The 23,524-nt window shown below is 44.2% G+C and overlaps 1 protein-coding gene across 1 annotated transcript in view; it reads right to left on the bottom strand.

Annotated features, from left to right (window-relative positions):
* LOC119383996 (neuropeptide-like protein 29) overlaps window positions 1-23,524 on the bottom strand; it is a 151,032-nt gene that overhangs the window by 19,263 nt on the left and 108,245 nt on the right. Inside the window, exon 2 of the mRNA XM_049412731.1 lies at window positions 18,719-18,902. Coding sequence (XP_049268688.1) covers window positions 18,719-18,890 — 172 coding nt within the window. The 5' untranslated portion in view covers window positions 18,891-18,902. The remainder of the gene's footprint in view (window positions 1-18,718; window positions 18,903-23,524) is intronic.

The following is a 23,524-nucleotide window of genomic DNA, read 5'->3' as shown; positions in this document are numbered from 1 at the left end:
ACAACTTGAATGGCAATTGAACGTTACGGTGCAGTGACTATGATTATAATTTTTAAAGAAATACGCAGCTGGGTCATTCCATCCCAAATATCCGAGCAACTCTCGCGATCATCTCAAGTGTATTTAAGAAAACCGTCCTGATTTGTTGCATTGAAGCAGTGAATTGCTACAACATTTCGGAGCAAAAAGTATTTAGGTCACATGGGAGCGACGTGAATTTGGCGAGATGCCGTCCCAGTAATGTTTGCCAGGAGACTTCTGACAGTATCGTTTCTCGTTCCAGTGCCAAAGTTGGATTATGTTTAAAGAAAAGCGTTTTCGCAATATGTCCAAAATTAATTATTATTGCCACTACTTTTATTTCTATATTTTGCATTTTTTCTCTTGTAACATTACGCCATGCATGAACGCGTGCGTAATCCATACCTCTGCTCTCCAGCAGGTATATATTGCGTTAAAAATATTTGGGGTCCATTAAATTTCGTAAACCTTTCGAAAAAAAGCAACCCCAAATCTGAGAAAATGTTACTTTGGTCACATTGAGAAGCAATGTACAACACGTAGGCGGTGATTCAATTAAAGATCACCTTTGTAGCTGCGGCAAATCAACAATTCTCATGTGACAAGGTTCTGATTATATTTTTGTTTGTCTTACGCTATAAGATAATTTCTGCGGTTCCCCATTTGGGGTTGACACTATACTGAAAGTGACATAAATAAATAAATAAATAAATAAATAAATAAATAAATAAATAAATAAATAAATTTGTCTGCCTTGAACTAGGCGTGACTAATTCTACGGCATGGGCAGCTGCATAGCTGCAGTTGGACGAAGTCAAACTGCGTGGCGAGTGTTTCCTTCTAAGAGTTCGTCACCCCAGTCCAGAAACTTAATCTGATTACTGAAACGTAATTTTCGAAACGTGACTCCCGAACTCTCCTTTTCAATGCAGGGCAGAAAACATTTTCGACGTCAGATTTCGAACGTCATCATGAAATACGAATGTCCAGTTTCCTGTTGGCCTCTTTCCTTCACAACTTGCGTCATCCTGAAGTACAAAACTAGAATTCTATTTCGCTGTGCAATGGCCGCGCCTAGCAAACGTGGCCAGCATTGTTATTCCTGATGCAGGGGCAGCTTCAATTTGTACTTGGCTTCCTGTAATGTAGGCATAAAGTTTACATTTACAAATCAATATTTCGCCGCCTCTTTAGGTTAATGTACGCGTACAACGGTTTTAAAAATTCTTCTTGTTTTTAGCTCTTGCTGTGGCACCATACCTTCAGGAGAATTTGGTTGCTAAGGATTCCGTGCACTTGCATTTACCAATGTTGTCCTTAGTAAAGGACTTGCTCTTATTTACTGTAACATTTTAGAATAGCGGTTGCCACTTCGGAATTCCCTTAGCACGTACATGACGCCACTTTTCCACTTTCAGCATACATCTCAAGGATGAGTGTTTTCAGCCTCAACTCAACTATTCATTGAAAGAAGACTTGTGTTCTCCGAAGCAGTGTCAAGAATGCCCTTACCACGAGGACGTGTAACAGTATTGTAATACACTAATATATATATATATATATATATATATATATATATATATATATATATATATATATATATATAGTCGTGGAAATGAAGGAGTGCACCTTACGCAAATTGCATGTTTTTACGTATTGCCGTTTCGTCAGTGCACTCTGACGAAGGCCGTGCCACCACCGCAACGTAAATGCATAATGGTATGCAATTTTCTGAAGCGTGCTCCTTTATTTCTTCGAGTACATGTGCACCGGACCTTCAGAACATTGCTTTGAATTATATATATATATATATATATATATATATATATATATATATATATATATATATATATATATATATATATATATAGGGGCGCTTTTAAGGTGTATATAAATAGCTGGGTGGAATTAATCTACTAGTCGTTGAGGTTCTTATTTCACTGCAGTTTAGAATTTCAAGCGGAAGATAGTTCATCTTAAAGTCCCTAGATTTTCCCTGTTCATTCTTAAGTACCGACAACCATTGAAGCGCCGTCGACGAATCTCATTGGCTAACGCTCGCTTTCGGTAGCCATGTTCTTCCTAACGCTTTTCCAGCACCCGTGAAACGCGATCCCCATTCACTAATGACAGGGGGTTGACGGGAGGAGAAAGGCGCGTCGCGCTAGCATATTGTCCGCTGAAAGATGCGTGGCTAATGTACTTAGACGCGCATGGCTTTGTAAATCTTCCAAGTTAGGAAGAAAATGGCGTCGGACGCCAGCTGCGCGTGAGAGAGGGCCGGGAAAGGAGGCAGTTGTCGGTACTTAAGTAAAAAGGAAAAATCTAGGGACTTTAGTTCATCTGAACCGGTGGAATTTTTTTATCATCAGAGCTCTGAGACATAGCGGAAAATATTAGCGCAAAAGACGGAGCGCAGCGTATGCTACTCTGAGGTATGCCACGGAGCACAAATACAGCGAGAATTAATGCCTTGCGTCACCTCGACATACATATTTGTTCACACCTCATATCCCTGCAATACCCATGGTATGACATACTCGACACTGTTTTGATGCCTCTAAATAAGAGTTTATGAATGGGGAGCCGAAGCCTAACTCAGAAATGAGCACTTTTGAAAAGCTTGAAAGAGCTTTGCTTGTAGAACACTTAGAATAACAGAGAGCTGAGCTAGTTGGTAAGTATTCATTCTAAAGAGACAGGGCGTGCAAACACGGACACAAGAAAGAAGTCAGGACACCACAAACGCCGACTAACAACTGAAGAGACGCACAACGGCTGAAAAGAAAGAAGGCACGAAAACTTATCTGCGCATGCCCATGCAACAGGCGAACCTATCAATCCGGCACGCGTGGCGGTCTACGTGGAAGATAACTGTTAAGGCATTTGATTTCATCTTTATGCAAGTTAATCGACGGTTGGCTCACGCATGCGCTACCACTATTCTCGATATGCCAAGCTTCAATCATCAGGCGCGTTTCTTCATTTCTATGGCGGTACAACACTGCGCATTCATCGAATTTTGGCGTGCACTTACAATCTCGACAATGTAAAGATAGATTAGAAGGTGAGCCTCCTGTTAGCGATCTCTTATGTTCCAATAATCTCTGGTTAATGCATCGGCCCGTTTGTCCTACGTAGAAGCGGCCGCAGTGTCCGTGTTTGCACGCCCTGTCTCTTTAGAATAAATTGTAGAACACCTAGCATACCGACTACAAATATACCCAGCAAATTAATAAAAGAAGTTTCAAGTCGAAACACTGCATTGTTTCATTTTGTACGATTGGACTAATTAGCGAGGATTATTGATTAGTCGTTTTTGCCTAAAAGTCATAGACAAACAATAATTGCTGGCTCTGACGTAATCGAGAATAGATGTATACATATATGGTGCCGCAAATGAGATTTATTGGAGATTATGCTAGCCAAAATCTTGCGCTTGTTCGCATGTGCACACCCCACCAAGCTACACCACACTACACTGTGCACTCGTTCATGTGGACGTCATCGTTTGCTGTGACTTTGTGAGATAAATCTTAGGGTTCGCCTAGCGTCTGCGGCCGATGAGGCCACGACGCGACAGCAGGCTGTTGCGCTTCGCGCAGCGTGGCACCATCTCTCGAACAATGCGGCAACCGCGCCGCGAAATGGCTGCCTCTGTGTAAGCGATGCATCTATTAGATTATTTCAATCCAAAATATCTTTTTTTTTTTTCATAACTGCGTGCCCCGCTAGACTAATCAGTGAATTTAACGGTTTCTGCGTGTGTCTCAAGTCCCTATATATTGCTACGTCTTTCTATGAATAAACGAGTTGAAAGTTTACCGCCACTGACACGTCGTACCTCCCTCTCTCATCGTCTTTTGTGCGCGTTTAAGATGTCAAACGCTGCCTCTGCCAACGCGCTGTTTACTCGCCCACCGCTGACGTTCAAAAGAGCACTGGCTTGCCGCTGATGTTTAAAAGAGCAAGTGTATGGTGCGCTATCTGCCTTTGGAACGTCGCTGTTTTAAATGGCAATTAAGAGTTCATCGTATAAGAAGTTACAGCTTCAGTGATAGTGTGAACAAACACTGAGAACTCGGAAGAAATATATTTTTTTAATTTGCTTGGACCATATTACATTACATACCGGTGACACGGTATGTAATATGGTCCTGTAAGTAGCGCTGACTGCCAAAGACCGCAATTTCGTAAAGTTTTGGGCTGCTTGTAATGGTGTCTCGATGATAATGCCCGTACGGATGTCTCGTTTGAAGTGTCCAGATAACAGCCCTCGCATTTGGCGAAGTGCCATTTGAAGGCCGTCGACAATAGGAGGTAAAAGCATTTCATGCTTTAAAAAGTCTGCAACGCTTCAACCTTTATTGATATCACCTATTGCAGAAAAGATCAAATATATTACTTTCGTGTCATTTTCCTGCTTTTTGTTCCGCTCTTGTTCACTTCCTCAGGGAAATTGTTGCAAGTGGTGATGCCTGTGATGCGTTCGGTGACACTTCGAAGCGAGTGAAAGCAGGATTGCCAGGTCGAAAATTCAGAAACTAGCCAAAAAATTGGCAAATCTATCCCAAGAGTAGCCACCTTTAACCAACGACAGTAAAAGTAGCCAAAAGTAGCCGAGCATGTGTGAAAAAAAAAAATGCGACGTTTTTATATACATGACTAAAAGCAGAAGCCTCTTGGCGAAAATGAAAATGACAACGTCATGAACACAAAAAAATTGGTTAAATTGAAGCATAAATTGTTGACAATAGCAATCATTTGGTGCAGAATGACAGACTTGCGCAGTTGCATAACTGACTCTCTTCACGCCTCTTATATATCTTTTTATTAAAAGAACCAGAAGTAACAGAAGTAGGCTTGTGAAGACAATAGAAACGAATACATAATGGGTGTTCTCAAAATCACAGTTGCTAGGATTGACGCATACATTGTAGTCACTTTCGCAATCATTTTTTGAGTTATTACGAAGTCCGATCGTTTATTATTCTTCAGTGGTGGTCCGTCACTGTTTTTAAGAAATGACAGGGAGTTTGTCGCATATCCGATTTCTAATGTCGATGAGACCAAAGCCCGCTGGATGCGGAGTGCTTTTGGTTGCCCTGTTGACTTCCCATTGCGGCTTAAAGTCGCGTGGAGCAATAAATCGACTGCAAAATGAGTCCCCGCGCAACTCATTTCCCATATTGCCTGTCACGCATCCGAAGTCTTTTCTTTTTAATGACGATAGTCTTTCTTGGGGAACTTAAACGCAGAAATTTTGGTCTGTCTTTCTGTCTTTCTGTTTGTCGGCACGTCACTCGATTCAGCCACCCGGCCAAAGTTGAACCACTTGCCCAAGGGCCAGCCACCTTGAACGGACGGCTAGGTTCATACTTGTGTACATTGTTGATAAAAAAGCAAACATTACGCATATCTGAGGCGCAACATCACTATGTAAGTATTAGGTGCTGTGTTCCTTTAATAGAAAATACATAGATACGTAATTGTAGAGACCTTAGTTTCTTAAGCTGCGCTGAAAATACGACTGCGCTGAAACTTGTCTTCCTCCGTGCCCTCTGCACGAGCTCATTGTTGTGTTTCGGTTTCGGTTCCGTATTGCACTGTATGAATGTCATGGGGCGCCGCTCTGGCATTCCTCTTTTACCCAGTCGACGTGTAAATAAAAGGGTGTGTGGAGAGTACTCGTTGAGTGCGGACGTTTCTTCTGCTTCGGAGCTTCGCGCCAAACCACGTGTTCGGGCTGGCTGGCGTCCCCGCAGGTCGCGTTGGTGACCACCGGTCTTCGCCTGCTGCTGCGCCGGGACTACCAGCCCGCAACACAGCACTCATGTTTCCCGACGTATTGCCAGATGGCGTCCATATCCCACGCAGCGCCTCTTCTATCGTCTATAGACGACATTTGCAGCGAAGCACGCAGATACGCTTCCAATTTTTTTGTAATGCAACTGCCAAATTCAATTCCGAGTTCAGAAGCTCTACCCTTTTCCTTAGAAACCAGCCTAGCGTGTGCGCTATCTCAGCAGGCATCAGCAGGCGGCTCGTATGCTGTTCTACGTGCTGTGCTCTCAATGCGAAGAGACTCTGCAAAAACGCTTCTTTCCCTGGAGCGGCCGTATTATCTTACACCAGCGTTTTGCAGAGTTACGTGTGAATTGATCGCAAAGAGTTAGCTGCCAGCCTTATTTCGTATAACATTACAATTTGTTGCTATCCCTTTAATTCATTCGCCCTTGCGGTGACAGACAGACTGACAACGAACTTTATTGGATCCTGAGGAGTTACTGACAGGACCCCCTAATGGGAGGCCGTTGTAACCAAGGAGGTTTAGTTGTAACCGCTGGCTGCGCCCACGTAGAAGACAGAACGCCGCGACGCTCCACCCTTTCCTGGGCCCTCCGGATAGCCTGGGCTTACTTTCGGAGTGCCGTGCTTCTGATGGCCTCCTCCCATTCGGCTTCGCTGGAGAGAAGGGTTTTAGGCAACGCGGGAAATCGCCAGAGCATGTGAGCTATGGAACAGAAGGTTTCATCAGTCGCGCACCCTAAATATATCACCAAATCAAGCCAGTGGTGCCGATGATAAATGGCACGAACGTAAAAAAAATCAGTTTCACCGCAAGGGCCAACGCCCGAGTAAAATGCGCTCGGACGTTGGCCCTTGCGATGAAACTGATTTTTTTTTACGTTCGCGCCATTTATCTTCGACACCACTGGCTTGATTTGGTGATATATTTAGGGTGCGCGACTGATTTTCGTTCCCAAAACCAGGCGTTATGACTAGCGCCAAAAGGTACTAGTCAAAACGCTATCATCTTGATGCAAGGCAACGCCATTCCCACCGTTCAGTGGTGTCAACACCTCTGAAGCGTGTTCGGCTGATTTGCTCCAAGCTGGAAGACGCACTAGAAGATGCGTAGACCGTTCGACGGGAGCTGGCTGCTTGCGGATACCAGCCTTCGTTCATGAACTCGGTGTAGCGACAACTGCAACGCCCAACTCAATCTCACACAATGTCTACAAGAAAACGCGGATCGGTGCCTTACGTCCCAGACTTCAGTGAAACTCTAGCTAGGGTTTTGCGTCAACTGGGATAACGCTTGCATCATTGCCACAGAAAAAAAGTTCTTTCCGTGATTGCACATGGAATCTTTGGCCATTCATACTACTGCGCATACACTCAAAAAGAATATCGAGACAACCCCCCCCCCCCCTGTGCATGCGCGATGTCTGCAACACGTGATAACACGTGCATAAGAAGAGTGCACTACGCTGTTTTCTGGGATTTTGAACAAGGCTCCCGTGTGGGGAGCCGAAACGTCGTCTTTTTTATTTTTGTGTATTTTACCTTGGTCGGCGTTTTTGTTATATTGCACGATGTTTGTCCCCGACCAGACGAGATTCCGTCGGACTCTTGACTACAATGCCATTCTACATGCAATAGGCAGTGAGGCTTGCTTGCTAGAGAATCCACGCACGTGCAGGCTAGGCACTCTCCACCGGCGCTACTGCGCCCGGTCCGGCGTTCATAAATATTTTGTGAGCACCTGTGCAGCCATCTCGGTCAAAACAATGAATGTTTTATGAGTGCGAAAATTGCATTGCACGTTTTTAACACGAAAGTGTTTTATGCCGGGCTCCACCAAGACTTTCATGACGTATTTCCGCCATGGAAATACGTCAGCTCAATGCACGCGATTAAGTGGCAAAGAAAGACAACCAGAACAGATAAGTTCCGTAAGCGGAACTTATCTCTAGATGATGGACGGTCTAAACACATGCACTAGGCCTCACGAACACGCGTTTTATCTCTCACACTTTCCTCTCGCAGTGCTCTTGGTTCGCGGAGCGGCGTCGCAGTCGGGGAGTAGTAGAGTGAAGTAATGCATGACCTCCGCGATCAGCTCCAGCAACGCGCCGTTGCTACGGCCATCCCACTCGACACAATTTTGACAACGCCTTACACCGCCAGGTGGCGGCTTAAGCCCAAGCCTCGGTCATAGCATCCGTTCATATTAAAGAAAGTCACAGTTTCACCGCAAGGGCGAAGCAATGAATGCGATAGCAACAAATTGTAGTGTTATACGAAGTGAGGCTGGCAGCTAACTACGGCGGCTCCAGGGAGAATACGGCTTCTCCAGGTAGAGATGCTCTCCGCATATAGTCACTTTGCGTTGAGAGCGCAGAACGTAGAAGCGTATACGAGCCGCCCGCTGTAATGGCTGTCGAGGAAGCGCGCACGCCAGCGATCGCAACCGCGCCCTTCGATTCAAAGTTCAAAGTTGGTGCTCGCACCACCCCCCTCCCCAGCCTGCTCGCGTGTTTTCAGGTTTGTTAAAGTAGGGCGGGGCGTTTCCTGTCTGCTTAGACGGTAAGCCTCCCGAGCGGGGTGATGTTATCGCATGCACCCTCCGAGCGATGGAAATGGGCCAGCTCGTTTGATCTCTGCTTCGGTCGCGTTCGTCGCCCCCGCTCGCGCGCTGTTACCCACTGTAAGACATACGATGCGCAGGGGAATCTTATCAATTTGAACTTCATATGGGAGAGACATGACGGCGACAGCAAAAACCCGTCAAGACTGTCCATATAATTGCTGTCGCAATAAAATAGCTCTGCGAGTCTCGCCTGGCTGTCACACCGCGTTCCCCGCTCTAGCCGCGAGGATATTACGGCTAGACTAGAGCGAAGACGCACCGCTCGCCGCGTTTGCGTCGCATTGCGTGCAAGGGATTAAAATCCTTGGTTTCGAGGTTTCTAGCCCGGTCTTGGCGTAATCTTTCCATCTAGTCTATAACATACCGTTTGATGGCGATCTTAGGCGAAGCTCAGTAATTATTCTCAGCGTCCAATAACCGACGCTCTTCCGGCTGTCACACCGCCTTCTCTGATTACGCTCTCCCTTGTGAATGAAACGGCCTGAGCAACACTAGCAACGGCGCTTTGCGGGAGCCTATCTCGAAGGCCACGAGTGAGGCTTCATGACACGAACGAGCAGTGACAGCGAGTGTTTTGTTATAGTCTCAGGGAAGCGGAGGCTTTCGCGGCAACGTTCTAGGAAACTCTGCGGTCGGTGGAATGCAAAGGCACAGTTACGCGATTCGCCTTTCGCGTCAGCGTGTGGCTCCTTCTCTCTTGAATAGGGCCGCTTCCAAATGGACTAACGGATTTTCTCTGCCGCCTACTGCTTCGAGTGCATTGGTGCCGACTACTAGGGAGAGCGCACCTTTCCGTTTGTCTTCTCAATTGACGATGCCTTCAAAAAGTGCATGTGGAGCTAGTGTTTATGTGCATGTTGAAGCCATATTTACGCGGGATTCGCCATATGATGTGTCCAGCTGTATGTAAACTACTACAGCTACCACAAAGGTTTAATCATGTTCATGGACGTTAGTCGTCGGGATGGAGATGTACCACACGGCGTCATCGTGGGTGTGTCCATATCGAGCGGTGCTATAGCTGACATTGTGCAAACTCTCGTATATTATTATATAAAAAACATTCAACTAATTCTGCGAGGACACGTTTCCCTTTCGTGTTATACCGATTGGTATGACGGAGGAATCAACCATGTTGTTTTTGTTATGCCCACTGTTGTTCATATTCCAAGTGAATATTTGAATATTCTTCAAGCAAGGAACAAATATTTCACTTCTCAAAAACAGGGACACTACAAGCAAGAGTGCAGCAGCTGCTGATATAATTTGTCAGTCCACTGAATATAGAAATTTAAGCTGTAATCACCACATCGACAAATATCTTTTGTTTCTTATAGTTAGCCATACCACGTAACGTCATTCCTTTTCCTTACATGAATAGTGTTGTGTTCAAGTGGGCGAGTTGAAACACCTCTGGAGTCAGTGTTATGAGGCAAGTGAATTTTCAAGTATAGTAAACCAGTATTTCACTTTCGGGCATAAAAGACACGAGATAATAAAGGCTTCGAAAAGATGGTAGTAGCTTTGCAAAAATAAATAATTTATTTCTCTAGTTTGCGTCTGCAAAAGCATCCACACGTCTTCGCTGTCCTTGGCAGTGTTTCGCCGTCATTCCTACAACTGACGTATCAGCTCAGCCGTAGAATCCACGTCCATAGCCTCCGAATCCACGACCATATCCGCCATAGCCACGGCCGAAGCCTCCTCCATATCCGCGGCCGAAGCCACCGTAGCCACCGTAGCCCCTTCCGAATCCTCCGCGTCCGAAGCCGAACTGGGCGGCTGCCATGCTGCAGGCGACTGCCAGCACCAGGAGGGCGAGGAGGAAGGACTTGCTGCTCACGGCAATCATGGCTGTGGTTGGCTGCAACATAAACATTGCAAACATTAGGCATCATTTGAAGCCCCAAACCAGCTCATCTACATCAAGTCATCGCCCACGAGCGCAGCAGTAATTGCAGATCACAAATATTCATGGAGGTGTACGGAAATGCGTGACATTGTCCTCAAGGTGACCAAAAGATAGTACCTCGACTTGATCTTGGAAAAAGAAGGCTTTGAATATGCTCTTTCGTTTTTGCTCAATAGGTGTGCTCTCTGATTTCGATTCATTTTCCAGTTCGCACGACGAACTTCGCACTACGTATTTACCTGACACGACAATACATCTTGCTGTTTCGTGTATTCTTTGGTGATTCGCTGGCGTACCTACATTGGTTTTCAATTGTATAAACTCTCTCTGATGAACATAAGGTTTTTAGAATCGTCAAGCAGCCCTGGGGCAGCTTTTATCTACAACCCTTAATGGATGTTTTACAATATGAAAATAAAATTGAATTGAAATAATACTATATTTTACGTCAAGTCAAAACATTTTTATGCGAAATCTAAGATCAATATTGTTCTAAGGCCTTGTGTTACGTACAATGGCATGTCGAAGTATATAGCTATGACGCGTTCTTATTTTTTCAGGTCGTAAGCTGCGCATGCGAGTGAAAGACTACGTAACATATATGAATTAAAAGTTTAACTTTCTTGACGCCATAAACCTATTTGAAAGAGCCAGATTTAGGCTTTCAGCTTTTGACGCAGATCGCTTGTGACACAAGTCAGGCGAGTTTCACTAGTAATGGCTAGAAAAAGTAGTCTCGGACGTTGCGGCAGAGGCATTGCTTTTATCATGCCTGTTTCTTTTTGTTCTTTTTTATGATTGTCATAGTTTGACGTCTTGTGCATAGTATTCTACTTCTTCTGTCAACTTGACGTCGTCACTATTTTTTGTTTCATTTCCGGTAGCGCGACGAACGCTGCGGTGATTTATTTAAAGCAAGATTATGTTTTGCAGTTTCTTTTATCACCAATTTTGCTTTGAAAACATAACTTCCTAAATCTACACTCTACATTTCTGACCCTTTACTGTGCCATGTCGCAGGCTTACTTTATTAAAAACTGGCCGCGAGTGGTAGAAAGACACCAAACGGCACTTTTTCTTTTGGAATTTTTTGTAACTTCATATATAATATGGTGAAGTTTGCATCCGTCACAACTCGGCAAATTGATGTTTCACTTATCCCACGTTCGTTTTACCGGAGCAATCAATTTCGATATATGACATGTGTCCGATGAGAAGAAATAAGTCAGTGTGTTCTTCAATCGAATGGCATTAGCACCACGATGGGAGTCAAATACGTAACGCGCAGTAAACTGAAACTTGTGTTCACGCTAACGCTATGCGTGCATAACGCACAACTACTTCTTGGATCCTTCAGATTATTGATCTTGTTTCCCGAAGTCAGGTTTTCACCGTTAGGCTATTCACTCTACCAATTCACCTCGATAAACGAGAGAAGCACGAAAATGAGTTTATGAAAGCATCAAAAACAAAGCAGGCATAACGTAAACACGCCCCTATTTACTAAGGAAACAGTGCCACAAGCACCATAGACTGGCATATTCTAAGTGCTCACCTGAGGTTTCCTTGCGCTCTGGCTCCAAAGGTGCTTCTGGGTTGTCTGAGGGTGAACGGCGACCGTTTATATACCACGTTTCCCGGCCACGTGCCGTCACGTCCTTGACGTTTACGCTCTCTAATTGAGGCGGCCTGCCGGGAAAGCCCCCTCTTGCACGGCATCACAACAAGTCAGAGAGTCTACTAGTGCCAAAGACGGCTCTTGTATCGTCGTCAAAAGGTCATTCGCAGTACGTATGTTGATTTGCAGGCCGTGTCCGTAGAGAGAAGGGTAAATCGTTATGGCGATGAAACAACTGTTACCCGCCTTCCTGAAATCAAGGCTCTCAGAATGTTCAGTCTACAGAAAATCACTGCGCATGATTTTTTTTAAGCGCGAGTCGTTGTGTCAGCAAATAGCTACTTTCTCTTTCTGTTTTGCCTCATCCACTGGGTCGGATGTACAACCTAAGGTAACTATATTCTATGCAGCAATTAAAAGGTTTTATGTTGATATTTCTTGCTGAGAGCAATGTGCAAACAAGACTGAGCATGTTTGTAATTGTGCAATACAATTCATAATGTCTGCAGTGTTTCAACGGGTTGACAAGGCGTACTATAGTTTAGGAATGCCCTCCGGGGTAGCTGGCGTCTTTCCATCCAGTGGACCAACGATACCATCGTTACCAGCGTATTAACAGATCTGAGCGGCACATTTGCTTTTTTCAGCTTGTATAACCCATACTCAGCAGGAGACGAATTACTGGTGACTCACCTGAGGGGTCACCGCTAATTTTTTTTTTAAACCCCTGAAGCGTTCTCATTGGTTATAGGCGTGTGATGGTCTCTTTCGGTGTCATTTCAGAGTGTTCACTTGCTGAATATAACATAACAAATATATACATTACATTTCACACTGAGGGCACGGCATGATTCTCTCACTGCACATGTATTAATCGCCATTGCGTGTACAGAAGGCGAGTAAGCACTTTCGAAAAGGCAGGAACAGTCGTTCCTCAAAGATGAGTCCTAGGTCTCCTGGTCTTTAATGTATGTGTAAATGACATTGTTCCAATTTACAATAATGCTAAGTGTATCATACAGGAAGAAGACACCAGCGTATTCATTTCATCATCTTCATGTTGCACTATACTAATGAATAGCGCCAATGCGTCTCTCCGGAACATGTATACATGGTCAAAAGAAAACAGTACAAAAAATTGTGATAAAACAAAAGCGGTAATTTTTTACGCCAAAGGAACAAAAATGGCAAATAATCAGTTCTTGCTGAGGAACAAAAGAAACATAAAAAGTCAATAAAATTAAAATGTCGGAACATATTTTTCAAGCACACAACAGTGGGTCGAATTTGTCACGAGAAGCTTAGCCGTATCAGAGGAGTGCTTAATAGGAATAGATATCGTCTGCCAACATTTGTAAAATTATTAAATGACTCGTTATTTGCGACTCACATCTATTATGTACACATTGTTTGGGGTACTGCAACTGCATATAACTTTAAAAAATACTTAATTCAGAAAAGGATAATACGTAATGTAGCAAACTTACCACACCAACATCACACTGAGTACCTCTTTATGCCGTACAACATCCCCACTATCTATTTTCTCTACAGCCGTCTTCTGCTTCGTGTATGACACTCTAATATTAACTCGTGTGTAATGAAATAGCTCGTCTACATAAAAGTATAGCTACCTATACTACCCGTCACGGTGGACTTTGGTTCATACCCAATAAAGAACAAATTGTAGCGCGTAAATGATGAAAAAACAAATTGCCCAGATTACTCAATTCACTTCATCGTGCTCGAGTTGAAACCTCAAACACAACACGATCTCAACTGGTTTCACTCATCCTGTAACTTTTTAAGGTTACTTTTGTTAGAAGTCACAGCTGCCTTTAAGAAGAGTGTGCATTGACCATGTCTCAAGTTACGTTGTTGGATAACGACTGTCTCTTTACCTAACCTTAAATTTATGTACTGCATATTATTTTGCAATTGTTATGTTTGTAACTCTTGTGGAATTGTTGTCACGCAATGTATATGAAATCCTCATTATTAACACTCAACCTCGTCACCTGTACCATGTCCGCAACCTGCTACCGCCATATAGCACCAGAGACTAAGAGCTCGTCCAGATGCTTATAACAGCTTTTATCTTGGCACCTACCACGGTGCAACCATGTTTACAATGAACACGAAATAAATAAAAAAATAATGTTGCCTAGAATGTGAGGCTTAACGCACCTTATTCATTGCTACGCTTTTGTCAAGTTCTACTGGCTCGCAAGATTTCCACTTCACTTGTGCAGCAAAAAAGTCGTGTGGCGGCTCCAATAGAGCCTCCTCCTAGATTTTTATGTAATTGTAAATACACTTATGAAATACATGCAACACACAAACACACAGACGCACATAGACGGTGCAGAACCGTCACCCTTCACCTTCATGGATCAACCCTCAGCTACTCCTCCACTCCACGCATTTTCATGTTTTACAGTCAGAACAGCAATGCGCTGACTTCTTTAATACTGAATTTTACAGCGTAAGCTGTTGTGAGCTGACAACTGCAGCCGAGTTTGGTGGCAATGTTGTCCGTTGGCGCCGGTGGGGTCCGTCGCAGCTGTCACATGCAATCAGAAAAAAGGTGGGTTCGAGTGTGAATCAAAAGCAGGCACTCGGCGTGGGAGGCAAGTCAACTACCAAAGAAGCACGCCAGCGCTTGAAACTTCTTCAGGAAAGGATTCTGTGTAGGCTTGATGACGAGCGACGAATCAAGTTTACAGATGTAACTATGCGTGGCAGAAGAGCAGAATCGCCCCAGGAGTCCTCATTGAGTAACGAGTGAGTGGTCTCAAGCTTCCAGTCAATTGCAAAGGGTTCAGCCATAATTTATCCTCGTCATCATAATCTTCAGCCACATCATCAACAAAATGTGGAGCTACGCACGTTTCGCCTTACAGACAGATATTGGGTAGTTTACTACATCGCAAACTGATGATGGTGTATAGCGTAGTGGGTACCTGACAATTGTGATTGCTGCAGGAGTCCTATGAGAGTATACAACGGGCAGTAGGAAGGCTGCTCGCCCAGCTTACGCTGTGAATGTGCTGCTTCTTTGGCGCAGTATTGGCATTTTTGTTTTTTAGATTTCTTGAGTTTGGTAACTCGTGGCTTAGGCCCGTATTCAAAAACGCTCCTCGACTTGACCCTCCACCTCGACTCCGTGGAGTTGAGGAAAATGCTTCTCCTAAACTCGAGGGGCGAGGTACATTCACGGATGTCCCTCAACGTTTTCTCTGACAGGAGCCCTTCACGAAGGCGTACTCCAGCTCAACGCACTTGAGGGACACACGGAGAAGAGAATATGCAAATTATGCTCTCTAAAGCATGCCTTGAGCCTCAAAACAAGAATGTTTTTTTTTTATTTTCCATTCTAAACAATTCTTGTACGTTTTTTTGAGTCGGTGGTACAGTGGAGGAGATGTTATCGTGTGTTGTGGCGACTGTCCTGCTGACGTTGTTGTGTCTGGCAACATAACAGCCTAGTATGCGGTCTAGCGGTAGCAAGTTACGATATTACTTCTTTACACGCATCGAAGATCCCAACACGTGTACGTGCCGCCTGCATATTATTCTGTAGGCAATGGGATCAGTAATTGGTCGCCCGAGACGACCATTTGGAAAGGGGACACAAGCAGTGTGCTCTTATTTTAGTTCTCGTACAGAAATATTCCGCTGTCAGGTGGCAAACAAGTATAAAATGGTGTAAAACAGAAGACTACAACAACTGAATCTTACCTTGACCTGCTCAACTTATATTTCACGGCATAGATTCCATCGCACTGAAAATATGATGCAACGATTGCTTCGCAAACGAAGGAAATGTAGCAGACGACCAACGTTGCAGACGACCGCATTTCTCTGCGAGCGCCATCTGTTTGTAAATGAGTCGTTCGCACCTGTAGTTCATTTTGGTTAGTTTCAGCAGCAACAAAAGAGACAAGTCTTAATTTACTCGACGTAGTTATTATAATACAAGAGTTTATTTTAACTAGCGACTTCCTTGCGTGCTCGATGCTGTGCAAGGGCCCTTGTGTATGGCAGATGACACAACAGTCTGCTCGTTGGTGCGCACTGTACGCGTGGTTGTCCGTGTTGTCCGCGCACTGCACACGCGGTTGTCCGCGGTTGTCCGTGCTCGACTTGAGCGGGAGAGATGTCAGGACACTTGCTACGGTGCTCTTTGTAAAGCGAAACCTTGAGAGAAACTCCGTGTCACTGTACTCTTCTAAAGGGTTCAAGCGATCCCTTAACCAGTGCCTAGGCACACAATTCGTGGCATCTGACTCGCTTGCAAGTTCGTCGGAAACATCATGAACCTGAAAAGCGAATTCCAAAAAGCAGTCAAGTGACAGTACGTCTGCCATGTTTGCCTGCAAACTGTTCTGAGGAGCGCTCAAGGGAACTTCTGACCTACCTCGAGATTCTCGAGGAGCACACTGAGAATTCTCTCCATTCGAGGAGCGTTTCGAGTCGAGAGTGATTTCTGCAACGCGGGACAGTCCTCAAGGATCCCTTGAAGTCGAGTTTCGAGTCGAGGAGCATTTGTGAATACAGGCCTTAGAAGAAATCTCGCAAAACCTTCAGAATAATTATCGCGAAGCAGATATCTAAACCAAAGACGAGAAAGTACTTTTCTTTCAAGAGATCTTTTTCTTGAGGTTCAAGTGGACTACGTCGTAATTATTAACATATTTCCTATGAAAACAGCAAAAAATACACAAAGGACAAAAAGGAAACACGGAGGTGGCAGATTAAACGTCACTTGCCCTGGAGTCTTACGGTGGCTCCACGCAGGAAGGGACTCTTTCGGCCCAGGAAACGATGGCCCTGTTTCTCCCGGTCGGAAGTTCTGACGAGCTCATCCCATATTAATTTTGAGGGACCTGGTAGGAGCGATTTTGGAGGGGCAAGACCCCATATGCCCACAACATGTGATCTTAGGTAGTGCATTTGCATTTGGACTATAATTTTGACTATTTGGTTCCAATTATCCGTTCATGATTATTTGCGTTCTATGAGGACTGGTGAAAGAGTGCGTTTGTATGCGGCGTAGGATTGTGGCCTGCGCTCTCATGAGGTCGTCATCCGGCGGAAGGTAAAGCCTCCATTCGTTCTTGTAATTTGTGACGTCGTTAATAGAAATCGGTGCCTCACCAGCGGAAACAGGGACCGAAGGGCTCACCTCCCAGTTTGTTAGATCTCGGGACGCACGATGCGCCTCCTCATCCCCCGGGTTCCTCGAGTGGTCAGGGACCCACATTAAATCGACGGTTGCTTAACCCGGTATTTTTGAAGAATCCTTGCCGCAAGCACGGCTGCGCTTACTTTAGCGAGATTTGTTCTTGCTCGCTTAGAGTCGCTTATGACCGTCTGAGCGGAAGCGCTCGTAATGCCCACTGCGATTACGTTTCTTCCGCCTCCAGAGCGGATAGGACTTTAGCAGCAGCAGTGTTTAGGAATTAAGACCCCCACTACGTATAGCTGTTCCTTCTGCTTTGCTGCATCTACGTACACTCCTATTTTGTCGTTCTGATACATAGCTTTTTAAAATATTGCGATCTGTGCTTTCGCATGCCACGACGGCGTTGCATTGTCCTGTGCTATTGTGACAAGCATACAAGGAGCCGCGATCACCACAAGGCTGAGTGCGATGATCTACCCAACAAGCAGCACCATCTACTGTATGGCTCCGTAATTCTTAGCTCCTTGTCCCAGCGCACACTGACCGAAGGAAGCAAAAACAAAATAACAGAGGAGAGATAAAGTGTTGTAAATTAAGCGAAGTGCAGACGCGGCATGCGTACTATGTACTTCGGAGCAGACTGCCATGCGAAACTTGCAAAGCGATGCCTGTTGGGATCTTTGCGCCGATCGAGTCTCGTCTGTCGACACTGATTTCGCACGGACGCGCAGCCTCTGTGGCACTGCTTACACACGTTTATATACGTAAATCATTGCTGTCGTTGATCTGCAACACCGACAAGCTAACGTTGATCAATCATGCTCTCCAGCGCGTGTGCGACGTCGGCCGTATGTTTTAAAATGCATATATCGTAATATTGTTCTCCAAGTCTAGCTTATGTTGCAGTCGAGCAACTAAAATGCACGGAGAAATAAGAACTGAGGTTGAAGAGCGCTTTTGCGCGCGAAGATTATTTCCGAATCAAAGCACAGTGCCGATCTTGTTGAAGAAACACGTTCGCGTCAGCACTTTTGTTTTCTTCGTTCTAACTACAAAAACGTTCAAAAAGAATTCTCAATTGTTTTTATAGGGACCCATACAAAAAAACCGCGGTCATAGTCGTTATTGTCCTTTCCCGATATGTCTTGTACTTACGTGAAACAAAATAAACTGCTTTGCGTTCACTATTGCAATACAAGCGAATTTTGCCAATAGTAGACGAGTATGTCAGTATATCAGTACTGATAGATGTGTCTGTAGGTACATAGACATTTCGAAAACAACTTTCTTGTCGAGAATAAATAATTTATTTGTCATATAAATGTGTGTCGTGTTGAATATTGCGACATGCCATCACGTATGAGCCATCCCCTGTGGAACGTACACGCTTAGGAGCGTTGTTGCTGGTATGGTTCTCGGGATGACGTCAACTCCTGGCTGTCTGTCGCTGTGCCGGGCAGTGTTGGGTCGCCATTCATGCGATCAAAGTTTTCATTCAGCCGTAGAATCCACGTCCATAGCCTCCGAATCCACGACCGTAACCGCCGAGTCCGCGGCCGAAGCCTCCTCCGTATCCGCGGCCGAAGCCACCGTAGCCGCCGTAGCCCCTTCCGAATCCTCCACGTCCAAAGCCGAACTGGGCGGCTGCCATGCTGCAGACGACAGCCAGAACCAGGAGGGCGAGGAGGAAGGACTTGCTGCTCACGGCGATCATGGCTGTGGGTGGCTGCGAGATGAACATCACAAACATTAGGCATCGAATGAAACCACAATGTTTTTCATCTGCCTCCATTCGACCTCCCCGAATACACGGCCGAGCAAGATTTGTTGGTAGTTGACCAATATCCTTTTTGCATGTTCACCAAATGTGTAACACCGTGGTTAGCAGTAATGTGCATTAATTTGCACCGAAGTCAACTGTTGTGATACGGTGTCTTGAACAGTATTGCGTTAGGGCTCCGTCGGAAGTATACATTTGTGGCGAAATACGCCGCAATCGCACTTGCTCTTTTTTTGTTTTGCTTTGTTTTCACCAGCGAAGCTGTGTAAGTGAAGGAGGCGCTCAGTAACGTAAATACATAAAATTTGACTCCCTTTCAATAGCACTACCTTGGTGGTTGGGCAAACCACACATTTTTAAGAGGCAACGTTAGGCGTCAATCGTTTTCCGGTCATTCGCCATAACACACAAGATGTGTCAGTATTCATATACGAGTATAAAAAAAACGGACTCCAGAATAGTGCTGTGGCTTCATTGCTTTCTTCTGCCTGTATATTGTTTAGTTAACGCAGGTCTGAAGCGCTGTACAAGGGCCGAATGCCCATTCTTTCCGTTCTTTCTATAATATTGTTTTGAATTCAGACCACTAGTGAAAACCTACTGCCGTTCTAGAAAACCTTTACTTTATTTTTGCGCTAAATTTCTTGCAACTTCAGCTTTGACATATTTTAATTTTATACTGGAGATGTGTTAACATTCATTGTGTTGTGATACACACATACTTACAGTCCAACACAAGCTGTAACTATTCATCGGTACCGGCTTTCCCATTTATTTCAGCGTTGTGAATGTCAATTTTCTTTTTATCGCGGCATTCGCGTTAGATAAACGCGCGCGGTGACTGCAAATAGGAGAATGTATGCTTCGGCCATGCATAGCAGTCAGAGCAAAATATGAGTTCAGTATAGAATTCGCAGCAAACTGAATTTTTATTAGCATGAACAAAATCTGGCGTACGCAACCATTTCCTGTACCCCAAGTGAAACAATTTTGCCTTCGTAATACTAGGTATTCAACGTTAGGGAATCCACCCTATAAATATTACCTTGTTAAAGGTATCAGAAACGAAGGTAGTAATGAGAAGCATGCACTATTTAAAAAATAAACAAGATAACATTCTCGACAAATTGACGCGTTGAGAGCTCACCAGAGGTTTTCTTGTGCGCTGGCTGCAAAGGTGCTTCTGTGTTGGCTGCCGGTGAATGAGACCCGTTTATATACGGCGCTTCGCGGCCACGTGCCGACACGTCCTTCACGTTTACGCTCTCTCTGAGACAGTACGTCGGGAAAGTCCCCCTCTTGCACCGCAGCAAAACACGTCAGACGGTCTATGAGTGCCAATATAGCTCTTGTATTAACGTCGACAGGTCGTCGTTCCCAGTATGTACGTCGATTTACAGACTCTGCCCATATTGCGCGGGAAAAGGGGTTATCGCTATTAGACAAGTATTATCACGTCTTCCTGATACGCTGGTGACCCCAATTCGCAGTCAACGAAGAACTAGTGAGCGTGAAATTGTTTCAGGCGAATTCTTAGATCCCGTAGCTACTTTCTATATGGCTTGGACCACGTTCATCGCGGGTTCCGAATATAGAGGAGCTAGAGCTATGTTTTCTGCAATAAATGGCCGGTCTTATCACAGAAGTTTCTTGATGTGAAGATCAGATAGGTACGTTCGTATTTATTAAGAGTGTGCGAATTTATTCAATTTTAGAATTTTATGGAATATGAATCCAACAGTGCTGACACCGATTCGAATATCAATACCAATCGTATAATATTCTAATACTTTTACACCTCTCATACAACCATTTTCTAAGAAAGAACGCAAGGTTGGCCCGGAAAGCGCAGCACAGTTACAGCGAAAGATGGAAGGGTGGCATTTGTAGAGATAGAGAGAGACATAACTTTATTTTTGTCCTTGCTGTGGTCAAGGGAGGCGGGGGCCGGGAGAGCCAGCTGTAAACTCTCTTGGCGCTACTAATGCAAGTATGTATACTAGCAACGTATCCACTACGCCATAAATCATAATTTTTGTGAAGTTGGGAAGTACCTACTACTCCATTATTAGTCATTCTTCGGAGAAGCCAGGTACTAGCTGCTCATCTGTAAGGCATTATGTGCACTTTGTCGATGCGACGGCTGACGACGGTGAAGAATTATGGCTCAGTCCTATGTAATGGGTTGAAAGCTTTAAACGCCCCACTAGTTACGTAATTCGCATTGTGTGACGCCCGGTCGTTATTTCACTCTCCCACCACGCTATATAACATGCGTTAACGTGAGAAAGAGAGAGAGAGGGAAATAACTTTATTGATACCTTTAGGAAGTGGGTCATGGGGGCCTTATGGGTTTCCTTTGCAACCAATAGAAGTGCACTTGCGAGGAACCCACAACGCTATAAATCCTCATAATTTTTGTGAAGTAGGGAAGCAGCCACTATGCCATTTTTCGTCATTCTGCGGGGAAACGTGGTACCCGCTAAACACTTGTGCACTTTGTTGATGATGTGCCTGATGACGATGAAGAATTATGGTAGAGCCATTTGTAATGGGTTGGAAGCATTTTTTATTTTCATAGTTCCTGCAACGCCAAAGTGGCATTAATGCAGGGGGGTATACATACAAAGTCAGTATAGTTGATGACATTTCTGCGATAGTACACCAGAACATAGTGGAAAATTTTATTATAACAACATATAACAATTTCTCGTACAATTTTTTAGCAATAAATTTTTTAGTACAATATGGCACATGGCAAACAGGTACAAAAAGTGAAATACGCATGTCACAATTTCCCAACGATGAGAAAAAAACACTGTTGTCAATCAAGTTTGCTATATCTTCGGGAAGTTCATTTGAATCTCTAATTCTTTTTAGAAAGAAGGTGTTGACAAAAGTTGTGGTTTGGAATGCGCATTCTCGTATTTTATGTGTGTGTTGCCATCTTTTGGAAGGAGGATGTGTTAGCGCTAGTAGGTATTTCGACTTATCAATTCCCGTTTGGTTATATTATATACTATGCAGAAGTTTTAATCGAAGTTTCCGTCTGCTAAACTGTAGAGTTCCCCAGCCTAATGTGGCCTTTATTTCTAAGATACTAGCGAATGGGTCGTAGTTCTTGCTGACGTGCCTGGTTTTGAACCTTTTCTATTGTTTCTGCAAGATACTTTTGAACGGGGTCCCAGATAACACAAGCATATTCAGGTATAGACCTTACGTGCAGGAAGTGAAGAGTTTCTTTTACCTATTTTGCTGCACAATAAATGTTTCTGCGAATAAAAAACAACATTCTACTAGCCTTTAAGATCATTTGGCCTATGTGTCTGTTCCAATGGAATGATTCTGTCAAGTAAATTCGTAAATATATACATACAGGTACTTTTTTGACTGCCTCGCCATCAATACTGTATGTGTGCTGGATTTCTGAAATGTTTTTGCAAAGCTGATGTGGTTACACTTCGAGATATTTAAGCACATATTCCACGTGGAGCACCAACGTGTTACTGTGTTTAAGTCGTCTTGCAATAATTCAGTGTCTGCGGTTGAAGTAATGTGATGATAGATGAGGCAATCCTCTGCGAATAATTTTATGCAAGATTTTATGTTATCTGCTATATCATTTATATAAAACAAAAATAACAGCGGGCCCAGAGCGCTACCTTGTGGCACGCCTGAAGTCACGTTTACATATGAAGACTTTTAGAATTTAAAACAACACACTGTTCCCGACCACTTAAATAATTCCACAGCCAGGTTTGCAGCTCAGCATTAATATTCAAAGAAGCAAGTTTAATATCTAAAAGATTACGTGGGACCGTATCAAATGCCTTGCGAAAATCGAGAAACAATGCATCAACAATGGTGTTACGGTCAAGCGCAATCAGTATGTCCTGCTGAAATTCAGTTAGTTGTGTCACGCATGAGCGACACTGCCGAAATCCATGCTGGGAGTGAGCGAAAAAATTAGTGTATTCGAGATATTTGAACATTGCGCTATAAATAATGTGCTCTGGCCGTTTGCAACAGGTTGAAATTAAGGATATGGGATGATAATTTTGTGCATTCAGCAACCCATTCGTTGCGCAATTCGCATTGTGCGACGCCTGGTTGTCGTTTTGCTCTTCTACCACGTTATATTACATATGTTAATGTGGTTTTTTCTCGGCATGAAGCCTGTATAAGGTCTTTTCACAAAGCAATTTAAAGCACCGGCATCGCCCTCGAGGCAAAATAGTGAGTTCCCACGCAGAGGACCGAGGTTCGAACGTTTTTTTTCTTATTTCGTTTTTTTTTTCTTGTGGTTATTTTACACGATATCATTACGGACACCAGCGACGGCGCACAACTACGTCGCCAAAAACGACCGTTGTTGTGATCTCATAACCGATATTGCTGTAAAACACTACATTCGATATGGTACATACACAACGAAAACCAATAAGAGTTAAGTCCTTCTTCCAGGAATCGCCAGCCCATCTTTGTCAAGTGCCACGTGCTTCCTCTGACAATCTTTATTCAGCGAAACGTACACCCCCGGACCCCTGCTCGTTTTTTTTTCTTTTTTT

The sequence above is a fragment of the Rhipicephalus sanguineus genome, chromosome 2, assembly GCF_013339695.2.
Source record: "Rhipicephalus sanguineus isolate Rsan-2018 chromosome 2, BIME_Rsan_1.4, whole genome shotgun sequence".
Classification (NCBI taxonomy): Eukaryota; Metazoa; Arthropoda; class Arachnida; order Ixodida; family Ixodidae; genus Rhipicephalus; species Rhipicephalus sanguineus.
The sequence above is the reverse complement of the archived record's forward strand: the minus strand, read 5'-3'. Positions and strand labels throughout refer to the sequence as shown.